The sequence below is a fragment of the Nansenia antarctica genome, assembly GCF_963989245.1.
Source record: "Nansenia antarctica genome assembly, chromosome: 8".
Classification (NCBI taxonomy): domain Eukaryota; kingdom Metazoa; phylum Chordata; class Actinopteri; order Argentiniformes; family Microstomatidae; genus Nansenia; species Nansenia antarctica.
Genome location: NC_137678.1, coordinates 45978076 through 46002057, shown reverse-complemented (window position 1 = coordinate 46002057; position 23982 = coordinate 45978076). Strand labels below are relative to the sequence as shown.

At 44.1% G+C, this 23982-nt stretch overlaps 1 protein-coding gene across 1 annotated transcript in view; it reads right to left on the bottom strand.

Annotated features, from left to right (window-relative positions):
* The window catches only part of acss3 (acyl-CoA synthetase short chain family member 3), a gene marked incomplete at both ends in the record, with an annotated part of 66289 nt that extends 42307 nt beyond the window's left edge, over positions 1–23982 (bottom strand). The window contains 10 exons of the mRNA XM_080538414.1: positions 3470–3573; positions 13761–13912; positions 15822–15917; positions 16035–16115; positions 16898–17038; positions 18755–18889; positions 20363–20551; positions 20955–21099; positions 22766–22954; positions 23954–23982. Of these exons, the coding sequence (XP_080394540.1) occupies positions 3470–3573; positions 13761–13912; positions 15822–15917; positions 16035–16115; positions 16898–17038; positions 18755–18889; positions 20363–20551; positions 20955–21099; positions 22766–22954; positions 23954–23982 (1261 nt within the window). The remainder of the gene's footprint in view (positions 1–3469; positions 3574–13760; positions 13913–15821; positions 15918–16034; positions 16116–16897; positions 17039–18754; positions 18890–20362; positions 20552–20954; positions 21100–22765; positions 22955–23953) is intronic.

The window sequence follows — 23982 nt, the reverse complement described above, 5'->3', positions numbered from 1 at the left end:
GAGGATGCCATCACCCCTGGTTTAAAGGGAGACCTCTCGGCAACCCCAGACACTCTTACTGCTGCCCCACAAGCATGCACTGCAAGTGCCAACGGTCTAACAGAGCCCCCCTTCCCACTGTAGGTTTTCTTTCCTTTTAGGACAGGACACTCCTGTTTCCAGTGACCCTTCTCAAGGCAATAATTGCATGTCGAGTTAGGATCTACTCTACTCTGACTGCCATGCTCCGACCTTGAAAAGGGGACAGAATAACCAGGACCTTCGTTAGGGAATTGTGTACGATTTACCAATAGGTCAGTCACGTTCGGATTATGTCTACGGCTCCCCTCGCTACGAAAACGATGTTCACCAAACTGACTCTTATTAGTCAGTACAAATTCATCTGCCAACACCGCGGCTTGACCTGCTGTTTTCACCTTGTGTTCGTTAACGTAAGTGGCAATGCGATCAGGGACAATGGTTTTAAACTGTTCCAGAATAATCAAATTTGACAGATCCTCCAGAGTATTCACCTCTACCGCCACGCACCAACGATTGAAATGGCTGGTTAGTTCTCTTACAACCTCAACATGAGTTTGTTTGTCATGTTTCTTCCATTGTCTAAACCGCTGTCTGTAAGCTTCAGGAACAAGTTCATAAGCCCTAAGGATAGCGGCCTTAACTGTATCATAATCTTTCCTCTCTCTACCATTAAGAGCAATATAAGCTTCCTGAGCTCGGCCAATAAGCACACTCTGTAGTAATGCGGTGCGGTCTGAAGTAGACCAGTCCCTATCGTCGGCAACACTCTCAAACAGTGAAAAGAATACATCAGGATCTTTTTCATTAAACTTTGGCAACAGTCTAACCATGACAGACATATTATCCCTCTTTGAATTACTCGAATCGCCACCTCCACCGTCAGATAACTTTCCCTCAGCAATCAACCTAAGGCGCTCCCGTTCAAGAGCTAATTTATCCAACTCCAATTCCCTGTCCCTCGCACGCTCTTGTGCCTGAAACTCACGCTCTCGCGTCTGCTCTTGCATCTGAAATTCACGCTCTCGCGTCTGTGATTCCATCTGTAATGCTAACAATTCCTTCTGTTGATCAAATGTTAACTCAGTGGACCCAGATGCAACCCCAACGGATATTTTAGGGACAGACAATTTACCCTTTAGTATGCCCCTATTAATTAACGTAGTCTGTAAAGCCTCCACTACGTCCTGTTTCTTTGCTCGGCCTTTCACCACCTCAAGCTTAACCTCATAATGTTCCACAACCTTCCACAGTTGTTCCTTCGTTAACTGTAACAATCCATCGACCGACGGAGCTGCCACAAACTCCTCAAAAACATCCATAACTCAATATAATCAAATAACCAATATTAACCAACCCTAACAAACGGGAATCTCCCCTCCTATTACAAACTCCTCCTATAAACTACTCCCATATCAGCCATAATCTTCAGCCCATTTAAAGCGAGTAACTGTGCACACATACAAAACAGAAAAGTAACTAACATACTTCGTAAGAGCTGCCCCGCATCTAACTCAGTAATGACTGACTAACCACTCAGCTAGTCTTCAGTGCGTTCACATGCAACTCTTCCACCAAGCAAATGCCTGGTGGCGCCCCCGCGTTCAACACACCAAAAATAACAAACGAAAACAATAAACAAGCGTTAAGCGCTTCTACTCCTAGCACGGGGGTTCACGTATAGCTCTGATGGTATCTAAACCACCCGCCCTACCTATCCTTCTCTGCTTTGCATAGAACACAGCACTCACCAAACTCCAGCCGAAGATCACAGCCAATACCAAGAGTTACGTCCTTGTCAGCACAGTCGGACGGCCAGCTCCCCCTCGTCACCAGCACCCAAACCAACGTACCAAATATACTAAACAATACATTACATCCAATCCAACAAAAACCCAATAACTATAAACAATAACCATGCGGGTCTCCCAATATAGAGTTGGACAAATCCAACAATCCAATCCCGAATATCAACTATGAAAAGGGAGAGAATATTGCTCTCACCAAATTCACTCCCGGACGAGCACCCAATTTGTTACGCTTGCCTGGCTCAGGACAAGGTGACAAAAAGGGAGACGACACATGGAGAACAATAATAGGAGATTTATTAAAGAATAATAGGTTAAATGGAAAGAATGATAAAGTAAATCATAATAACAACCAAAACGGCTGCTGGTTGACAAGGAAGAGAGCGAGTCCATCAATTTGACCCCCTCTTAAAGTTCCTGGGACAATCAGGATGATCACCTTCACCTGTGCCCATCAGGAACCAAGAGAGAGGGTCAACAAGACAATAGATGTTTGGCGCCCACTGGTGGTACCAGTGTGGATCGTCACAGAGAGAGAGAGAGAGAGAGAGAGAGAGAGAGAGAGAGAGAGAGAGAGAGAGAGAGAGAGAGAGGGGGGGGGGGGGGGGAATTCAAGCACTTTCAATGATCCATGTCTATTTTCAAAAACTTTCAAGGCCTTGATTATTATTATTTTTATTCACAAACTTTCAAGGATTTCAAGGACCTGTGGGAACCCTGTGAATACTTTCCATGTCGGGGTCTGTTCAATTGGATAAATGATTGTCGGAAACAAAGAAACAAATGGAGAGAATTTTCAGCCACAACCTTTTTGTTTTGTTTCTGTGAGTGTTTTCGGAGCGGTTTTGCAGAGGAGCGTGGGAGAGGATGTTGGAGTGAGGGGGTGGAGCCCAAGCACATGCTCTGACCAATAGAACACCCTCTCTGGTCCTTACCTAGGTCCTGAGCTAGTCTAAAGCTACTGGACTAGCTACCGGACTGTGAAGTGAATTGCTTTGAAATGACAAAGGCTCTCCCACACGGAGGGAGATATTAATTGGGTAAGATTGAGATGCTGATTGTGTTCATTGGGTGGTTATGGGTAATGGAGTGAAAGCCTTCGGGCATGGAGGGCTCCTCCAGCCCCACATGATCACGGGCTAGCTCCTAAGCTCTAGTCAGCTTAAAGCACTTTGTAAAAAATAATGCCCTGTCTGAAACATAACGAATATGCTTGATGACTACAGAGGGGCCTTCAGGGAATGGTGATAGTGAGGAGGTTAAACGTTTCTCAAAGCTGAACTGAATGTCAATGGGTCGTTAGAATACTACAAACGCTACATTCGCAGTCCTCTCACACTCGCGATTTCCGAGCGCACCTCACACAGTTGGAGTCCAATCGTGCTCGGAAAATAGAATGTCCTTAGTTGAAAAAAACGTTTGAGATATTTTGTGTGTCTATACTTTCATGAGCCTTCACTCGTGATGCTTTTCAGAAGCCACAGGCACGCAGGCGAAGTAATAGAGACCATGGAGAAAGTGGCAGGGGAAGCCATTCTCTTCGTTAAATATGTGGTGTCTGTCGAGAACGGCTCCAGCTAATAACGCTGTCTTTGTAACTTGTACTCTGTCAATGACAACTTCATACAATCTGAAACTCTTACCAGTCTGCCACCAGTGGTCCAGCACGGGCACTCCGAAGCGCCTCTTGGCCCAGTCTAGTGTCTCCACGTCACAGCGCTCCCCAGCCAGGAAGAGGCTCCGTAATCTGGAGGAGGAGAGACAACTGTCAATCAACTGTGGTGTCAGCCACAGTGACGTGCAAATGTGTCTGAGCTCTGTCAAAAACAAGGTTACAGGCAGAAGAACACACAGCTAAGCCTCTCAACTAAGCAATGTTCCATCAACAGGTATGCATTTCAATGTATCTCTTTTGGTGGTCTACCTCTCTGGTGTGCTAAGAGTGTGCTAATTAAGCAATATCACACGAGAGGGAGTGCTGTTATACTGAATATCAGCACGGCTGTGATTCGGTCGTAGGTACGAGGCCGCAGGCAGTTCTACAGTGCAATGTATTAGTTAACAGTAATAAGCAACAACAGATTATGATTTGTTTGTTCATTTAATCATTTATTTTGGCTCCGTCAACAAAAAATAGTTCTGCAACTGGACTGTTGCCTAGTAACCTGAACACAAACATCTGCAGGCTAGCTACTTTGTATTAACGGTCATTTCAGAGTGATACATAAGTTAAAAGTCCCAGTGCAGTTATACTGTATATCGTGGAATGCCTCTTGTCCAATCAAATTACTTGGTCGGAACTAACTGTTGTATAAGCAGACTTCAATAATCTCTTGCCATGTATAGGGATGAGGGATCCCCCATCCTCATTTTCTCCAAGTCAATCTTAATGTCCGCCTCTAGTCGCCTCACCTGTCTCACACCAACGTAACATAGTGGACGATGAACAACAAATACGTGGACATTCATTCCGAAAGCTGTATTTACCCAGAGAGTAAATATCTCCCTCTTACTCTCTACTGTATGTGGATAAAGACATGTAACATCTTCACTCCTCCTTTACCTTGAAGTGGTCTGATAAAGCAGAGAAGCTCCTCTCCTGCTGGTCGACCCTATCTGAGACCGTTCATCTCTGTGCGCCTCGTGTCATTTTTTCCCTCAACCCCAGGAGGGTTCTAACCTGCAGGGGGGCAATTATCTGGGTCAATCCCAGGGGCCTTAGTGTCATTTTTAATGGGAATGACAAGAGATCACAGGTCACAGATCTCTTCTGAATACACCAGAGAAGTTCTGTGGAGGTCCTCTAGACGTCTAGGAGAGAGATGGCCTCTTCGCTCTGTATTCCACGTCCGTCGTCCCCGTTTCAATCACCTCCGTGTCACCTTCTCCTGAGTTCCCTCAGATCGGACAAAACTCTGGAAGAGTTTAATCGCAGATATTGAGCCGAAACAACCTTGGATGGACCGGTGTGTATAATTCATGAGAGAGGGTTGGTGGTGAAGGCCGAGCATAATTCTTCAGCGTATCTTCAGAGACCCAGCTTCAGCCTTGGATAGGCGACGCATTAGTGTGATACCTTAATCCCAATAAAGAGCTCTGGAGCGAGGGGATGTTTGCATCCCAATGAACAATGACAGCTTCACCGCCATATTAATTCCAATTGGTGTGGATGTGTTTGCTAATTTCTGTGTGTGTGTGTGTGTGTGTGTGTGTGCGTGTATGTGCGTGTGTGCGTGCGTGCGTGTGTATGCATGCGTGTGCGTGTGTTACTCAACACAACTTGCAAAGACAACAAAATAGTGAACAGCCTATTTTTCCTTTGCGAGACGATGAACATTCTTAGGTACGGAGGAGGGATACAAAACCGGGGTACATCTTAGGACCGAGCAGGACAGCGTGTCGAGTGTGAGCCTGAGACTCAGCGAGCCGAGCTGCCTTGGGTGCTGTGACCTGGAAAAACATTAGCGACTGGGAGTCGTGCACTTTGGTCACCCGTTTAAGACTAGAGCTAGCGCTACACGCTAGGAAGCGCTGCTGACGGAGCGCTATGCTCTTCTGTCGCTCCGCCTAACCGTGTTTCGTCCTCTGGGGGGATTTAAGACAGCCGAGCTTGACATCCTGCTGCAGAGAGCCCCCCCCCCCCCCCGTTTTCCCATTATTTCTCTGACATCAGGGGGTGACGAGTGAAGATTTGCTCAAGCACGCTGATAATGCCCCGAGACTCTAACAGGGACAGAACTAGTCAACAGAAGCAGGCCCCCACGCCTTCTAATGTCAATACTCCACATGGAACGCCCCGGATCAAATGTCAATACTGTGCTGATAATGGCCCATTCATGGGGTTTTTGACAATCTAGAATTGTTGTTGTACTAAGTATTGTACATCTTACTGAAACGGTTCAAGGTAGAGAGGATATCAAACACACAATGATGGGGTCTAATGATCAAACGCAGTATGCCACAGCAGACATAATAATAATACATTTTATTTATGGACGCCTTTCAAGGCTCTCAAGGACACCTTACAAGACAGTTTAAAACCACATATCAAAACATTAAAATCAACAAAGCAAATGAGATAAAAAAACAGCAAAATCTGAAATAACAACAAACAAAATACAGGAGATCAAACCAAGTAAGCCATTGTGAAAAGGTGTGTTTTAAGACAGGATTTGAAAGTGGTGAGAGTGTCAATATTGCGAATGTTAGGTGGCAGAGAGTTCCAGAACAAAAAAAGACTGCTGTCCTGTAATGCTGGAGGACACTCTACGGTCAACGTTAATACTGCATTGCTGTGAGCCACTCGTTTACAATTAGAACAACCAGTTAGTTAGAGTATTGACATCATTTCTCAGGTTCCCGCTGTGGAGATGACAGAATATCGACAGTCACGCTGCGTTTGAAATCTCCATTCTCCAATGCCCTGTCAACGACAGTAGTGATTTGCTATAGCTCAGCGGTACGTCTCAGAAGATTGGTGGAATTACTTAGGCGAGTCAAGTCGAGTCAAATTTGACGAGGATGTTTAATGAAGGTAGGAAGCAGAGTGGTGTGCTGCAGTGCGCTCTTATTATGAAAATTAGTCTGATGAATATTTCATGTTTTTTTCACCCTTTGGGCTACAGCACCAACAACCTACCACTGAACGCCTGTTGCATGCTGATAGCAATGCACTGAGGAGATAGCAGCACCAGTTCTTAGGACCAAGAATGTATTCATTAAATTAATATGAATTGCGTGGTGAGTTTTGTGGCCTTAATACTACAGTACTTCATGAGGATTTATCGAAAGCTTTTCTTCTAAACGTCAAGCCGCAACAGAAAGAAGAAAAAGAGTTTGATTAATTATTAGTAATTATCATTAATTGCTACTGTGTTCAACATTGGTGAACTGCTTTCATTTAAAACATCTCATTTCCAGAGCTGTCAAAAAACAGATCTGTCCCAATTCTTGCCACTTTGATAATGGCAGAGTGATAAGACTGCTGTTGTTTGATAGTTCTGTCCAGGAAAAGAAATTGATCGGCCTTGACATTCTGAAAGGTCATCCGGATATGTAACCCCCCCCTCTGTCGGAGACTAAACTTTCATTTATTTTATTGCTGCCATTGTGTTTGTGGCTGTGTGAAATTGTTTTTTCTTGGGGCAACGGGGAATTGCTGCAATATTTCAGTAACCTGCTCCTTCCTCTTGTAGGAAAGAAACATCAATATAAAGATACTGTACAGGCAGAGCAGCGAGTCACTCAACGAAACACTGCGGCTCAAGCCAACATAACAAAGAGCATTGTGAATGTCATGGTATTTGAGTTTACACAACAGAAAGTCAGAAAGGGTTTGCGTCTCAGGTCTGGTTTGTTAGGGGTGTAATGCTGAGGATACAACCAGCATACAAAAGACCATTACACCCACCATAGGAAGCTAGATTATCAAATGACCTCACCAGAACCAGCGGTCAGAGACCCTTGCTTTATGACTGTGTGCTTTTTTTCTGTGCAATTGGACATTGGTGCATCAGGCGGAAATAAAGTTCAGTAAGTACTAGTAGGGCAACCATCACAGTTCCCTTTACAGTTGATATATATATATCAACTGTAAAGCCCTCAGATGGACCCCTGATGGACGAAGAAAAAGGGGACGCCCCAAAGAAACCTGGAGAAGAACCGTCGAGAGGGAGCGTGACATGCTGGGTCTAAGATCCTGGGAGGCGGCGGCTGCTGTGGCGAGGGACAGAGACCGGTGGCGTAAACTCGTTGGAGGCCCTACTCTTCACACCCGAAGAAAAAGGACCTAAGTCAAGTAAGTCATATATATATTAGGGATGCACCGATACCACTTTTTTTCAGACCAAGTACAAGTGGGTACTTGCCCATACAGAGTACCGATACTGTGTACTTAATAATATCCTTATAGTTCTAACAATGTTTTATTTTCATCAGCTGTTCCTCAATTTCTGACTGTAACAAATGAAATATGTGATAGGGTTTTTGGTCCTCAAGCCGGCAAGGAGTTTTTTTTATGAAAAGAAAAAAAGATTACGAAAAGTGCAGATTGTAAGCTTTCAAATGAAATCTGAAAATAGTTGAAGATTTTGTTGTGTTGTTCCAACACAAACAAAAGAAATAAACATGTGAATACCAAAGCATTTGTAATTGCAAAATCTTCTGGGAGATGTGGTGCATTATCTGACAAAAGTGCAGGGGTGCCAATATTTTTGGCCATGACACACCCACACCCACCCACACACACACACACACACACACACACACACACACACACACACACACACTCCTTTGAGATTCTGGTCCATGATGATGACATGATTGCATCACGCAATTCCTGCAGATTTTTCAGGTGCACTTTCAAGCTGTGAATCTCCCGTTCTGCCACATCCCAAAGGTATACTATTGGATTCAGATCTGGGACCTCATTTATAAAGCTTTGCATAGAACTGGCATAAGAAAGTCCCACACCTGTTTCCCTTTAAAAATCACAATCACCTCTATATTTTGCACATTTCGCAATGCGCGTCTTGTCCCACCCTTTTAACGCATTTTAACCTTTCATAACATCCAAGTATTGTTTAATAATTACAGATCCAATTAAATATGATACCCGATTAAACTGTACAACATATTTGAGGGATGTTTTGCAAAAACAATCTCCATTTGTATTTATTATCCTAAATCAGGTTTTTTCTTTTAGATTAGATTAGATTCAACCTTATTGTCATTGACAGCAAAGACAACAAAACGCAGTTCAGCATCTAACCAGATGCATTGTGCAAAAGCCATGACTGTATGGACATTGCATGGTGTATGTATGGGCATTTCAATCATTGGACTTATGGGCAGGGCCGCTTGGGAGATATGCGAGGCCCTGTGCGAAGTCAGATTTGCGAGGCCTTTTATAAATTTAAAAAAAAAAAAAAAATGATGTAGGCTACTGTTATAACCGCGCGACACGCACGCACCGATATATTGCAAGAAATGCGCTCACATGCTGTGCTGATAGACAATAGCATATCTACTTATTTAGATAGTTTACAACCATGTTTGTTTCATTTCAAACCTTTTATACTCGTAAAGAATTAGGATTTAGGATAAAGCAGTCATCATACCCAACATTAAATACGCACAAGCCATTATTGACATGAATAGAGATGTTACTCACCACCATGTAGGCCTATCCTTTATGTTGAAAAGCTTACAGCAAAAGCAAAAAGACATGTCCCGTTTTTGAGAGTACACAAGCCACTTTCTTTCTATTTTTTCCCCATTTGGTAGTTTTCGGAGAAATAAAGTTTCACTAAAGTTCCTGTTCTCATTATTTTTAGGATAACTAAATCCAGGTTTCATCTTTGGGGGACCTCTTCTAATGATCACTTCTGTAACTGTAGAGTCCATATGTACCGGCCAATTTACCAGGATCATCATACATGACATATCTAACACCGTAGGCTCGTCTTGCGTTCCATCACTCTCAGCCCTGCTGCTGCTCTGAGTAGCTCCATCTTCCGCCTCCGTATCCTCCACTTCGCCACTCCTGACCATCATCACCTGGGGCTGGGCAGCCCCACTGCTGCCGGTGTAGCAGTTGTCCTCCTCCACCTCAGAGACATCATCTTTGCCTCTCAGGGGGGGCTGTGCCGTGCTACTACTAGCATTGCTAGTGCTAGCAGTAACGTTAGCTTCTTCGGTGCTAACGGGAGCCTCACTTGTTTTTAGAAATGTTTCGAACGAACCTCTAAGCGAGGCCCTGAAGCCTTCCTTTCTTTTATTTGTATTTCTTTTTTCAGCACCCGATTAACATTTTCTTCCTCGGTCTCGTTCCCTCTGCATTTTGTCCGTTGCACTAAGCAGTCACTATGCACAACAAGTGTCAACGCGCGCCCAAAAATTATTTGCACGTTTCACGTAAGGTGTCATAGGGGGAAATTACTTTTTTATGTTGCTAAGAATCTCCCTGTCCTACAGGTATGCTAGATTTTAGATGTATGATTGACTATGATTATCACATGTGTGAACATTTAGAAATGTATTAAAGGCAAAAATAATAATATGGTCCCTTGCCTGGCGCTTTGGAGGGCCTCGCCAGCCAGGGTACCAAAAAAAAAAAAAAAAAAAAAATAAAATAATTTTTTACCCTGCCTCACGCGAGGCCCTCCAAAGCGCGAGGCCCTGTGCCACCGCCCCAGCTAGCCCCCCCTTAAAGCGGCCCTGCTTATGGGGAATGTTACCCATAAGAAGATGTTCATTAAGTCAACTTGGACAGTGCACTAGGTGCACTAGGTGCAATGAATATGTAAAAAGTAAATATATTTGCATGAATATCAATATGTATGTAAAGATACAGTCAATATACAGTGTGATGCATACAGGACAAATATAAAAGTGAATATATGTACAGTTAAGATATGTGCAATGTGCATGTATATGTTTTGTCAACGTTGTGCATGCACGCTTTCTCACGTACGCAAGCTTTCTAAATGAGGCCCCTGGTGACCAGGACAGTGAAGAACACTGAACTCATTGTTATGTTCATGAATCCAGCTTGAGACAACTTCTACTTTGTGACATGGTGCCTTATCATGCTGGATGTAGCCTGAAGATGGGTACATTGTGGCCATGAAGGGATGCACATGGTCAGCAACAACACTCAAACAGGCTGTGGCATTCAAGCAATGATTGATTGGTATTAAGGGGCCCAAAGTTTGCCAAGAAAATCACTCCCCACACCACCTGAATGAATGAGAAGGTGTCCAGGTGTTCCTAACAAAGTACTCTGTGAGTATATACAGTTAGGTCCGTAAATATTTGGCCAGTGACACAATTTCCATAATTTTGGCTCTCTACGCCACCTCAATGGATTTGAAATGAAACAATCGAGATGTAATTGTAAGTATGTAATAAGAAGTGCAGACTTTCAGCTTTAATTCAAGGGGTTGAACAAAAATATTGTATGAAACGTTTAGGAATTGCAACCATTTTTATACACAGTCCCCTATTTTCATGAGCTCAAAAGTAATTGGACAAATTAACATAATCATAAATAAAATGTTCATTTTTAATACTTTGTTGAGAATCCTTTGGAGGCAATGACTGCCTGAAGTCTGGAACCCATGGGCATAACCAAATGCTGGGTTTCCTCCTTTGTGATGCTTTGCCAGGCCTTTACTGCAGCAGTCTTCAGTTGTTGTTTGTTCGTGGGGTTTTCTGCCTTTAGTTTTGTCTTCGGCAAGTGAAATGCATGCTCGATCGGGTTGAGATCAGGTGATTGACTCTGCCATTGCAGAATATTCCACTTCTTTGTCTTAGAAAACTCCTGGTTTGCTTACACAGTGGGCCCTATTATGCACTTCTTAACTTGCCGTCTTAAGTCTTAATTAAGACGCACCGCCAGGTTAAGACCTACCGCCACCCTTATTATGCGCTTCATACGCGCTACTGCTATTATGCAGGTGTCGATAGGCGCCCTAAGACGTAATACTCCCGTGCATATATTACTCATTGTGGGAGTGTTCATATGTTAATGAAGTGCACTAGGCGCCCCTGCTATTATGCGATCTGACTTTGCTCCTAGCGCTAAGAAGTGGTTTGAAAATTTCTTAAGTTTAGACTTCATGCACGTTTTGAAACACAAGCGCGCCTCCGCGGTTTGCGCATGCATGTGGGCACACATGAACACGCACGTGGCTCCACGGCAAGACGTCAATTACGGTCACAGTATAAATGCTTTATTTCAGAAGGGAGAGGCCAGCGCTGTACAGTATGTTGCCTCCGCATACTGTGCACATACAGTACGAGCATGCCGTGCGTAATATAATGACATCAACATCTGTCATTCCTGCAGTCTTCCAGCGACCCCTCTGTAATACTTCTCAACTCACAAGCGGAGGTATTGCCGTGTTTATTCAGAAAATAATGATTGCTGTGTTTATTCGGAATACTATATCCCACAAGGTTGTTCCATGTTGCCAGGTGACTGTCTCCCTTCCGTCTCCCTGTCTGCAGTTGAACTTAAACCAGCTGACCTGTTCTTCGTTTGGCTGACGGTTCTTCGGATGCCGGAGGAGGCAAACACGGCCGCTGCTACTTCTTCCCACGCCTGTTTCACCACCTCGGCTCGGGGAGGATTTCGCGCCGTTCCAAAGATTGCGAACTGACGAGCCTTGACCTCATGCACGAGCTTGTTACTTTCTTCTGCAGAGAAGCGCGCTTACCTCCTTCTTAGGACTTCCATAATAGCATAGCGCTAATGACTCAACGCTGCCGGTTCTTAAAGGGAATGGCACCTGGCACGCTGATTGGGTTGATTGAGAAGACGCCCAAAACACACCCATGACTAATTTCTTTGCTTAGCGCCGGGTTTTAGGCGCCCACTACCGCACGCATAATAGCAAAGTGGCCTTGACCACGCCTCCACGTCTTAAGTTTAGATCTACCGCCTCGTCTTATTGCTTAAGACTTATGAAGTGCATAATAGGGCCCAGTATGTTTTGGGTCATTGTTCATCTGTATTGTGAAGCGACATCCAATCAACTTTGCTGAATTTGTCTGAATCTGAGCAGACAGAATATTGGTAAGCACTTACGAATTCATCCGTCTGCTTCTGTCTTCTGTCACATCATCAATAAACACTAGTGACCCAGTGCCATTGGCAGCCAGGCATGCCCATGTCATCACACTGCCTCCACTGTTTTTTACAGATGATGTAGTAAGCGTCGGATCATGAGCCGTTCCAAGCCTTATCGATATTTTTTTCTTCCCATCATTCTGGTACAGGTTAATCTGAGTTTCATCTGTCCAAAGAATGCTCTTCCAGAACAGGGCTGGCTTTTTTAGATGTTCATTGGCAAAGTCTAATCTGGCCTTTCTATTCTTGAGGCTTATGAATGTCTTGCATCTTGTGATGAACCCTCTGTTTTTGCTCATGTGAAGTCTTCCCTTTATGGTACACTTGGATAATGATATGCCTACCTCCTGGAGACTGTTCTTCACTTGGCTGGATGTTGTGAAGGGGTTTTTCTTTACCATGTAATGGATCCTGTGATCAACCACCACTTGTCTTCCATGGACGTTCAGACCTTTTTGTGGTGCCGAGCTCACCAGTGCGTTCTTTTTTTTCTCAGAATGTACCAAACAGTTAATTTGGCCACTCCTAATGTTTCCGCTATCTCTCTGATGGATATTTTGGTTGTTTTTGCAGCCTAAGGATGGCCAGTTTCAATTGCATTAAGAGCTCCATTGACTGCATGTTGTGCGTATACAGCAACACCTTCCAAATGCAAATGCCACACTTGGAATCAACTCAGACCTTTTATTTTGGTAAACAGCTCAAATAAAATAAAAAATCTGTCTGTGTCCAAATATATATGGACCTAACTGTATGTATGCATGCCTGTGATTGCTGATACAACATAACTATCAATTATTCTCAAGAAAATCCATATGGTGAAAACATGATAAAAAATGCTGTTGCATCTCTGCTTTCTATTGGCCGTGACCTGTGCAGTGATTACCTGTGCGGTCAGCGGGGGGCACACACAGTGGCGTGATCTCAACGGGGAGGGGGTTCTGTGACCCGCTGCCCGCTGTGTGTTCTCCATCCTGATTAAAAAACCCAACAGGGCTGCGATGGGGAACACTGATCGAGAGCAACGGAGCAGCTGGAAGAGAGAGTCTGACCCTGCTCTAACAGATGGGCCGGGCCTAACGAGAGAGTCTGACCCTGCTCTAACAGATGGGCCGGGCCTAACGAGAGAGCGGGCCGGTAGCCGGGCGCCAAACCCCCTCACTCACTACGAGAACGTTCCGGCGCCGCCCCGTGCGTGGGCAGAGCTGTATTCTAGCGACATTTTCGAGGTCTCTTGTGTTGATACCTCGGTAGGCCTGGTGTGAGGCGTGGGTTGGGGACGGGGGCGGTGGGTTGGTTACCTGGTGAGCGGGTATTGACCCCCCGCTGCGGCCTGCGGGTCCTGCTGGCGGATGGCTCGGATGGCGGTGGGCGCGGTGAACATGGAGGCCACGCCGTGTTCTGATAGGACGCGGAAGAACGCCCCGGCGTCCGGTGTCCCGACAGGCTTGCCCTGCGGAGAGAGAGACCACCCGTCACAACTCTTCACCTGGGAGAGCGCCAGGGGGAGTCTGGTGGAGGTAGAAATTGGGAGGACGGGGTTGATTATAGTGCATGGAACGGAATTCTCTGTTTTCCGTTCCGTGCATCGCAATGAGCCGTCCTTCGATTTCTACCTCCCTCGACTTCCTCTGGAAAGCACACAGACTCCTAGTGACTGTACTGTCCAGTATACGTGTCATATGATCAAGCATTTACTCACTGTATATGGAACAGGGCTACTTCTACGCAGGACCATGGTTGTGGTATGTGCAATGAAAATGCCGTTTATATTACGTTTTTTTCTTTTTCTTCAGTTGAAAAAAGTGTCGACGGCAGGCAAGTGAACTTCTACGCAGTCGAGAGTGTTGCTCAACTAGATGAACCCACTTCAACGCAGCCTGTTCCCGAATGAATATTCATGACCAGCTCTCTCTTTTGAAACGGGAGAGAGAGAAAGAGAGAGCAGATACTGGAAGGCAGCCATCCAGACAGATGGGGCTGAAACCGATGGATTAGAAACAGGATTACACTATCGAGAAAAAGTATTGTGCATCAACAACAAGCGATGCCAGAACAGGAGGGCTACCGGAGGCTACCGGAGAGAGCGATTCAGATATACATTTTTCTAATGGCTCAGTTTCGGCCGCTACCTCAGAGACAGAGAAGAAGAAGAACAGCCAGACATAAACGAACGGGGATAAACAAGCCTGAGTCGCGCCTGGCTGTCTTGCTGTCCTCCCCTCTCCCGGGTACATGTCTGTGGCGCAGTGTATCGATCAGAGGGAGAGGACAACGTGTATTGTGTAGGAAAAGATAATGGATGACACGGCGGACAAGCTGTGGAAAATAGGAGTGCTCGGGCGCTATCCAGGACAAAACACAGGTCCCAAGACAAGAGGCTTTGATTCTCGCAGGCAGAGAGGGAGACCAAAAGGCTAATGAGACGGATAGCCTGCCATGAGCAATCTATAGCATCACACCACCCAACACACAAATGCACACACCCACACGCACACGCACTCCTACCCACCCAAGGCTTGAACATCATCATCAGAAGCACTACATGGAGATATCCTCAACATACCAACCAACTGGGACTTTTTTTTCCCGGGCCATTGAATATTGCTTTAATGAGGCCAGTAAATCTACAATAATGATCATGCGCTTGAATATCAAGAGCCTGTCAGAAACTATCATAACAATGATAACATTATAATTTATAAAAATCATGCATCAAAATGTGCATTAGGGGGTGGTGGGGGGTCTTGTTTTCTGCTCATTATATTTGATGGGAGTGATGTGGAAATCCCTGAGTGGAAGGGACAGATCATTGAGAAGTGGCTGGTTTGTTTGTTTTTTGCTTAAGCAATTCAAGTTGATTGACAGGCAGTAAAAAAGTGCTGTCGGACGTTGTAAGCGAAACCACACACCTCAGGCTCCACCTGAACTGCACGACCCTCACCCTCCTCCTCCTCCTCCTCCTCCTCCTCAGCCCATTCTATTGTTTACAAACCGACGTGCACGCATTGCACAAAATAAAAAACAGACGAATGAGTTCTGGATGCCAGCAATTCGCAGGTAAACAGTGTGCATTCAATTACCTATTTTCTTCTTTTAAAAAAAAAATTCTGCTGAAATCGGCACCTCTGTCTGAAGCATTCCTCTCCATTCGTCTCTTTGTTTGAATCTGCATCTCTGGTGAGATTGACAGGACGGCCCTGCCTCCCATCAGCCTTTCCGACGGTGCGGGTGTGCCGTCAGGCTCTCAGTTTCCGTTTAAAGTGAGACGAATGGACTAGCTAGCTGATAGGGGAACAAGTCCACAGGTCGTTAGACAAAGACGAGACCTAGCTTAGCGTAGCTTAGCTTAGCCGACGTACCTCGTAGAGAACGGTGGTGTTGCCGTGGAGGAGCGGGGCGTAGCATATGTAGGAGTGGCCCACGACCCAGCCCAGGTCAGACGCTGCCCACCATACCTAGAAGTGGAGAGGGGAAAGAGGAGAGGGTACGGTCAGGCTGAGGTGCGGTCCACCGGTCTGTGCTGTACGTTCTGCAGAACAATCATTGAAGTACACCTGGGTTGGTTGGCTTACCTCACCGGGACTGAGGCCATAAATATTTGACATGGTCCAATTCAACATCACAGCGTATCCAGCTGTGTCTCTGACAATGCCCTACGGACGACACATACCAGATTGTTGATGCAAGGTGTACTTCACTCAATGCAACCAAACAGACAAATAAACAAGCTTTTCAACTGAGGGCGCCCAGGGAAAAAACCATCCTACTCTGCACACAAACAGTACCGTATCCCCAAGACCTACCCGCAATACTGCCCACGAATCGCATCGCTTTTTCGATTACTTTTGGCTCGATTTTTCTTTCATATTCTTTTTTTTATTTTTTCTAAACACTGTCTAGACATGATGTGTAATATAAATGTCCAATTCCACAACTAGCACAAGGACCCAGGATTGTGGAGCGTTCATTTCAGGTCATCGTCCTGACAGTAGCCCGCCCCAACCTATAGGCGTTCAGCTGTGCTCCGTCTTACTGATGAGGCCGTTTAAGAGAGCACAGCAGGAAATAATAGAGGCGTTTAAGAGCCGAGGAGGCGCCAGCCTGCCCCCGGGCTATTCTCCCACCTCCCGCGTCGTCCACTTTAGATTCAGCAGTGCGGCTCCTGGTGTTGAGTGCTGTCTCTCATCCGTCTCGAGACGATCGTGTTTACGACGGACTTCCATCACGTCGCAGAGCCAAATAACAGGAAGGTCTAACTATTAGACCTGCATGCTATTCATGTCTGTCTTCTAGGGCTAGGGGTTACTAGGGTTACAGTAAGATTGAAGATTGACTGCTTTGGGAGAGCGCTGTGCGAGGACCCTGTGAACCTTACCTTACCGTACCCCGCTCTGGTGATGAGCGAGTGTTCTTTCTGGTGAGAGCTGCTGTGTACCTTTGGAGCGCCAGTGGTCCCAGAGGTGTAGAGGACGTACAGAGGATGGTCGGCAGGGAGGGACACGCAGTCGTGGGGACGGGCGGTGGCCATCTCCTCGTCCCAGTCCAGGCTCAGATCAGGGTGCATGGACACTCTATCCTGTTCCCGGATGAAACAACACATTCATTTAACACGGTATTATCAGGAGAAACATATTCATTTAACATGGTATTATCAGGAGAAACACATTCATTTACGTGGTATTATCAGGAGAAACACATTCAGCCATTTAGGTCAGGCAAGACACAGGAGTCTCAAATGGCTGTCTGATTGTCTTGCACCAGTTTCGAAAGTATGTCATGGTGTTGCTCAACTCAACCTGGTGTTGTTCAATTGTGCATCATTTCCTTTAGATGAGTGAGGCTTCATGACTCGTGATATATCGGGAATTCAAAATGTACAAAAGCTCCAGAGAGAAAGATTATAAGACAAGACACACAGATCCTCAGCTGCTTTTGAATGATTCCCTCTCCAATCCAGTGTCATATCACCTGGTGGAAAACTTCTCAGACTTAACAGCCTTTCTGGTGAGTGCTGAATGAATCCCACTACTCTTGAACCCCACACTTGCTGCCTTTTAGCTTGGTATGGATTAATGGAGTTGTTTTGAAGTGAAGTTATTTATTTATTATTGCTAGTAGTATTAATGTATGTACTTTCATACATGTATGTTCATGCTGTTCCACATTTCCTAACTGCGAGTAGTGATTTGGAAAACCAGTGACAAAGGCTCTTTATGTTTTTCCCAGTACCACCGCATAATAAACTACACAGTTTCCATGACAACACAAGAATTGCCACCTTAAAAGTATCCTGCTGTGTTGCATTATCAACAATAGATGTGTCATATAGTAATCATATATAGCATTCAAAAAAATCTGAGTGCCAAAACCCAGTGTGTTACATATTTTAAAAATAGGTGGCGATAATGCAACCAGAACCTAAATGTTCAGGAACTTCAGGAAATTGATTACAAAAGCCATAACTTGGGCGATGCATTTTCAGAATGTGGTCTCCAGGCAGAGATTCGGCGGAACTGTGAGTAAAGCAGAAACTCATTTCAGCTTAGCTGGAGTCCCATAATATTACTGTAATTGACCGCTGGCTGTTAAGGGGGAAATTGACTTATTCATCCCAAGTTCAGGCTCACTCTGGCCCTGCGCCAAGCTCCCTGTGATGGCCTGGGAGCTCATCTAAGTGTTGGGTGGGTTGGATGATTCAGTCCCTCAGCAAAAAAACGTACACATTTTTCATGCACTGAACGTCAGCTTCCTGTCTTACTACTCTGCACCTTTTCTCTCTCCATCTGCCTTTGTTTCCATTATGCAACATTGAGAAGCAACAGATCATCAGGTAATTTACCCCCCTTCCCTACTGGCTCACCGCTAAAATAATCTGATTTATTAGAACAGGAAGTTGAGTTCCATTCATAACCTAATAACATCGCATTACTGGTTGACCGAATCATGTACTGGTATGCATCATACTGTACTATTGCACGTATAAACAGTGTTGTTGTTGTTGTTGTTGTTTGTGAGCTTAGAATGATAAGGTTCTATCTCCGTTTAGGGCAGTTCAGAGATATTGAGCGCCAAAGATTTTACATTCCATTATGTTTTGTGAGATGGAACCTTTGTATTTGATTAATTACTAACAAAAAAATGTCAACATTTTAAAAAATAACACCAGATTATGTAAAAAACTCAATTTTGACAAAAATGGGGATAGAACCTTATAATTCTAACGTCACGTGTTGTTGTTGTTGTTGTTGTTGATGATGATGATGATGATGATGGGAATGGGAATGGGCCTCACCATGTTGGGACGGTTGTAGATAAGGACCTTGGCAGGCTTGTGGGAGCTGAGTTCCAGGGCTCTCTCCACCAGGGGGATGTACTCCACTCTCCTGCCAGGCTCGATGCCAAAGGAGGCTGTCACTATCATCTTGGGCTGGAGGAGGACACAGTGTTCACAGAGTGTGTTAGTGGTACTGCAGCAAACCCAAGAGCTTGAACATCACAGTGTCAGGGGTCCTGTAATGTCGATCTGGACGAGACCTCAATGATGACTGAGGTCATTTCCCAATGAAATAACACATTTCAAAAATGATCAAATATAAAAATGTAAAACGCCAAGATTTGATTCTGGATACTACTGTATGTTCATATTGCTGATATCATCTCAAGACTATTCATTTAACATTCATCTCACCTTTCTCATGTTACAGATCAGATTGTATATGCAGGGGTGCAAACTGGTGATGGCCCAAAAAGGTGACATATTTATTTTTTGCGGCTAACCTTAGAGGGGGGATAGCGCTAGCACTAATGGTGTTAAATAGATACCGCTAACACTAACGGTGGTCTAACAATGATGCATGTGTAAGTAGCGGCAGCCCTGACCTTAACACCTGCAGAATTACTTTGAAAACAGTTTACTGTGACTGTGTTCTCTATGCTGTCTGGAATTGTACCTAGCTCCCTGAAGCTAAAAGTTATTTCAACAGCAGCAGAAAATTGTTTTTGTGTTGAATAGCCTACTTATTTCCCACACTGTGTGTGTGTATTATAGATATGGCATTTTAAGTAGCTGACCTGGTCTATCTCTACTTATTGAAGAGTGTAGCAATATTTGGAGTGATTGCAATTACAATTTACTGAGTAAAGTATTTGTTATAATTTCATCAAACATGTAGCTCCGAATCAGAAACGTGTGGTGTGCAAGTATTGTACACCAGACAGGGAGATTAGTTAGCTCGCGCATCATGTGACTTGGATGAGACTTAGACACCCCCCCCCCCCCCCTCCCCACTCAAAATATTTTTTTTGCAGATCTACACAATTCACATGGATTACATATTTTGAGATAAAAACGGCTAATTTAGCAAGTTTGCACCCCTGATATGGATAAAAAGATGAATCTGTTTCACTCAAGACAATAACTCTCTCTTAGACAGGATAGCCTCTCCTCAAAAGCCTGAGTGGGCGTTGTGGATCATTGAGGTTTTCTTCTCTATATGCCAAGAGGGCTTAAAAGGCTTTAGGTATATCAAATCCTCAGTCAGTGTGGCAAGACTGGCTCACATCCCAGCTGCTTTGCTTAAATCCTTTCATTTCCGTGAGCCCTTATAATGTCTATATGACTTATACATTTGACTTATTACACACTTCACAGACTACTCTAGCTTTAAACAGGTTGAGGAAATTCAAAAGGGGGCCTATGCAGAGTATTGTATGAACGGCTCATTGTCTGAACGGAGTAAAGCTGTATAAAGGGACCAAAGAGAGCTGTCATTACACTGGACATTTCTCGGGAGAAAAAGACATGAGGGAAGTAAACAATAGAACTCTTGTCTTCTCGCGCCGTCCTATCAAACCCAGATAGGCCAACAATGCGGACAGTGTTGTTGTTGCTGCCTCTGACCTTGGCATGGTCGATGCGGACCGACAACTCTTTGGAAGCGAAGCCACCGAAGATGAGGCTGTGTGGGGCGCCGATCCTGGCACAGGCCAGCATGGTGAACATGGCCTGGGGTACCATGGGCATGTAGATGACCACCAGGTCTCCTTTCTTCACCCCGTGTTTCACCAGCACCCCTGCCAGTCTAGAGACCTGAGGAGATAGACCAGATGGGGGGGGGGTTACAGAAGCTTAGGGGAGGAAAGGCTACCGGATGTGGGTAGCTGTTTTCTTTTTCTGGGAGGTCCCAGAAAAGGCTCCAGTGGCATATCGTGAGCTTAGAATGATAAGGTTCTATCTCCGTTTAGGGTAGTTCAGAGATATTGAGCGTCAAAGTTTTTACATGCCATTATGTTTTGTGAGATGGAACCTTTGTCTTTTATGAATTACTAACTCAAAAATGTCAACATTTTAAAAATAACACCACACAGGCATTAATAAACACCTAATGGATCAGATTATGTAAAAAAAACTCAATTATGACAAAAATTGAGATAGAACCTTATAATTCTAACGTCACGATATATATATATAGCATCTTTGCTTGAACTATTACCTGCTCCTGGAGTTCCTTGAAAGAGATCATCTGCTTTGTTCCTGAAACAGGGCTGTCATAAATGATGGCAGGTTGACCTCCTCGTCCGTTTTCGACGTGGCGATCCACCGCATTGTGGCAAACATTTAACTTCCCTCCGACATACCTTGGCAGAGACAAACCCAGCATTCATATTAATTTAATTTTAATTTTTGCCATTTAGCAGACGCCTTTATCCAAAGCGACTTACAATTACGAATTACAGGGACATTCCCCCTGGAGTAACTGAGGGCTAAGTGCCTTACTCAAGGGCACACTAGTAGTGGTGTGGTTTCAGGCGGGATTTGAACTCACAACCTTCCGATCACAAGTCCAACTCACTATCCACTAGACCACCACTACCCCCATATATCTTAGAGACAATCTGTGTATAACATGTCATTGAGAACCATGAAGGAACAACAATAACCTACATTACACAGTAACAGTACAATTACAGTTATACAATATATTAAATCAATAAACATTCCTGAAAAAGACAAGGGCTGAACAGTGAACACTCACATTTCTCAGAAAATGATGTGTTTCCCAGCAAAACCCTGTGCTCAACCATCTGTGCTCAACCACTGATTTATGATATTTTGAGGAAATGGAAGTGTCATTAACAGCCCTGCGTCTTGGTACAGAGTTGCTGAGCCGAGCAGATGGCGTCTGGGTTCTTGCTGTTTGAAATGTCTGTCCACACATGATTATGAGACAGCATGCAATGACACCAGGGAAGGCTGGTGGGGGTAGAAATCGGAGGGCGGGCTTACTGTAATGTATGGAATGGAATGAGGAAGGATATCAAACATGTTCTGTTCCACGCATTAAGCTACATCCTCCGATTTCTACCTTCACCAGCCTCCAATGATTTCCACACTGTTGCAACACTGAGGTAATCAGACGGTTTAGAGAGCATCGTATTTGTATTCAACTCTCAAAGTTAACAGTTAATTACACACAGTATTTTATTATCTTAATGATATATTATGCTTAATACATTTGTTACTGTACAATGTGACAACTGTACAAAAGTACAGGCCTGGAGAGTGACAGGCCTACAGTAGGCTATGTGACCTTGGCAATGCACAAAATGAATTCAGTCGACAGTTAGAATTCAAGTGTATGACTTGAATAGTGGGATATCTAGTCGGTCCAATAGCTACTGAAAATGTACAAATGATGAAGCATGCAAGCACAGTAACTCTTCTCCAGGGTCAACAAGTATAACTTGCTGCTATTTTCCAAGATAGTGTAGGTGGCGGTAGTGCACTGACTTGTTTATGCGCTCTAAACTGTTTACACCACTTCAACCTCTGAGAAACATAACTCAAAACAAAAGGGGATGATTTCCTACAAAACAGAAATGCAACATCTTCTTAGGAAATCACTGGACGGTTTTATGCACCAAGCCTGCAGCTCTTTCTGTAGTGTTTCTTTAGTCAACACCCGTTGTAAGAATAGCCATTGACTTTATAAACATGAGGAATGTCATAATGGAGCAGTCAAGTCGTGAGCTTAGAATGATAAGGTTCTATCTCCGTTTAGGGTCGTTCAGAGATATTGAGAGTCAAAGTTTTTACATTCCATTATGTTTTGTGAGATTGGAACCTTTGTATTTTATGAATTACTAACTCAAAAATGTCAACATTTTAAAAATAACACCACACAGGCATTAATAAACACCTAATGGATCAGATTATGTAAAAAAATAAACTCAATTTTGACAAAAATTGAGATAGAACCTTATAAGTCTAACGTCACGAAGTGTGCGACACTGTTTACAGTACCACTTTGGGAATATGGCATCCTCGTCGTCCAGGGTTCGGCTGCAGGGCTCGAACCAGGTGACGGTCTGTGCCGCTTCGCTCCAGAACTGCTCCGGGCTGTCCCTCGCCGTGCGAAAGGCTCGGTCGTAAGTGGTGTTTGTTGCATATTTTCGGTGACATTGTTGCGCGAAAGGTCCCTTGTTTTCGTTGCTTGTGAACAAACATGAAATGGTTCTGCTCTCACGGCGGTGGGACGCTGGCCATTGCCGGGGGAGATTGAAGCGCCTAGAAGTGATCTGTGTAGCAACGGGACTGCAGTAACTTCTACAATTATTAATGGCTTTGTCTAGCCTGACTTTAGTGATCATGTCATTTTGAAAAGTCAAACCCAATATTTTAGACCGAAAAATAAGCATCTCTGCTTTTGAGTAATAGCCTTAGAAAAACTTTGTTTTTTGCACGACAACAGCAGGTGAGCGAGACAAAAGAAATGTCGGTAGATTTCTCCCCAGTTATTGGAACTTCTTCGGACGCGATAAGGACAGTTACAGTTATCTAAGTGTCTAAAGCAGCGTTTACTGTGGTTTACCACCGGAGAACAATATCATAAACACTTGCAAGGAACGCGAACTATGAACTGGATGTGAATAGTTGAGTCCATTTAGGGGGGAGTACTTTCTCAAGATCAGTGTGTGTTGTTGCGCAACAACCCCTGCAAGGCTGCAACTCATTGATTTGAACGACATCACTTTACTCATGTCAGAGAATTTGACTGGCATCTGACTTTGAAGCCAATAAATGACATTCAGTGACATTATATCTTTGATATTATTATTATTATTATTATTAATTATTAATTATTATTATTATTATTATTATTATTATTATATTTGTAAAGGTCATGTATATTATTATTATTATTATATTATTATTATTATTATTATTATTATATTTGTAAAGGTCATGTATACCTACGGTGTTATATAAGGGTCGTGGTATTTACATTGCATAGATTACCAGCATAGCATACCACTGCACTGGGCTTTTTAAAGAGTTTTAGTTTAGTAATCGCGAAATGTACCAAAAGAAGGCTGTATTTATTTTTATTTTTTTTTTTATATATATAAACCTCACCATTGGCATGGTGAACGATGTTCAATGAGCAGAGCTGAGAAAATCCATATAATTAAAATGTAGTTGGCTGCACACCTTGTTCCCTGCTTCAGGCTCCTTTCCAT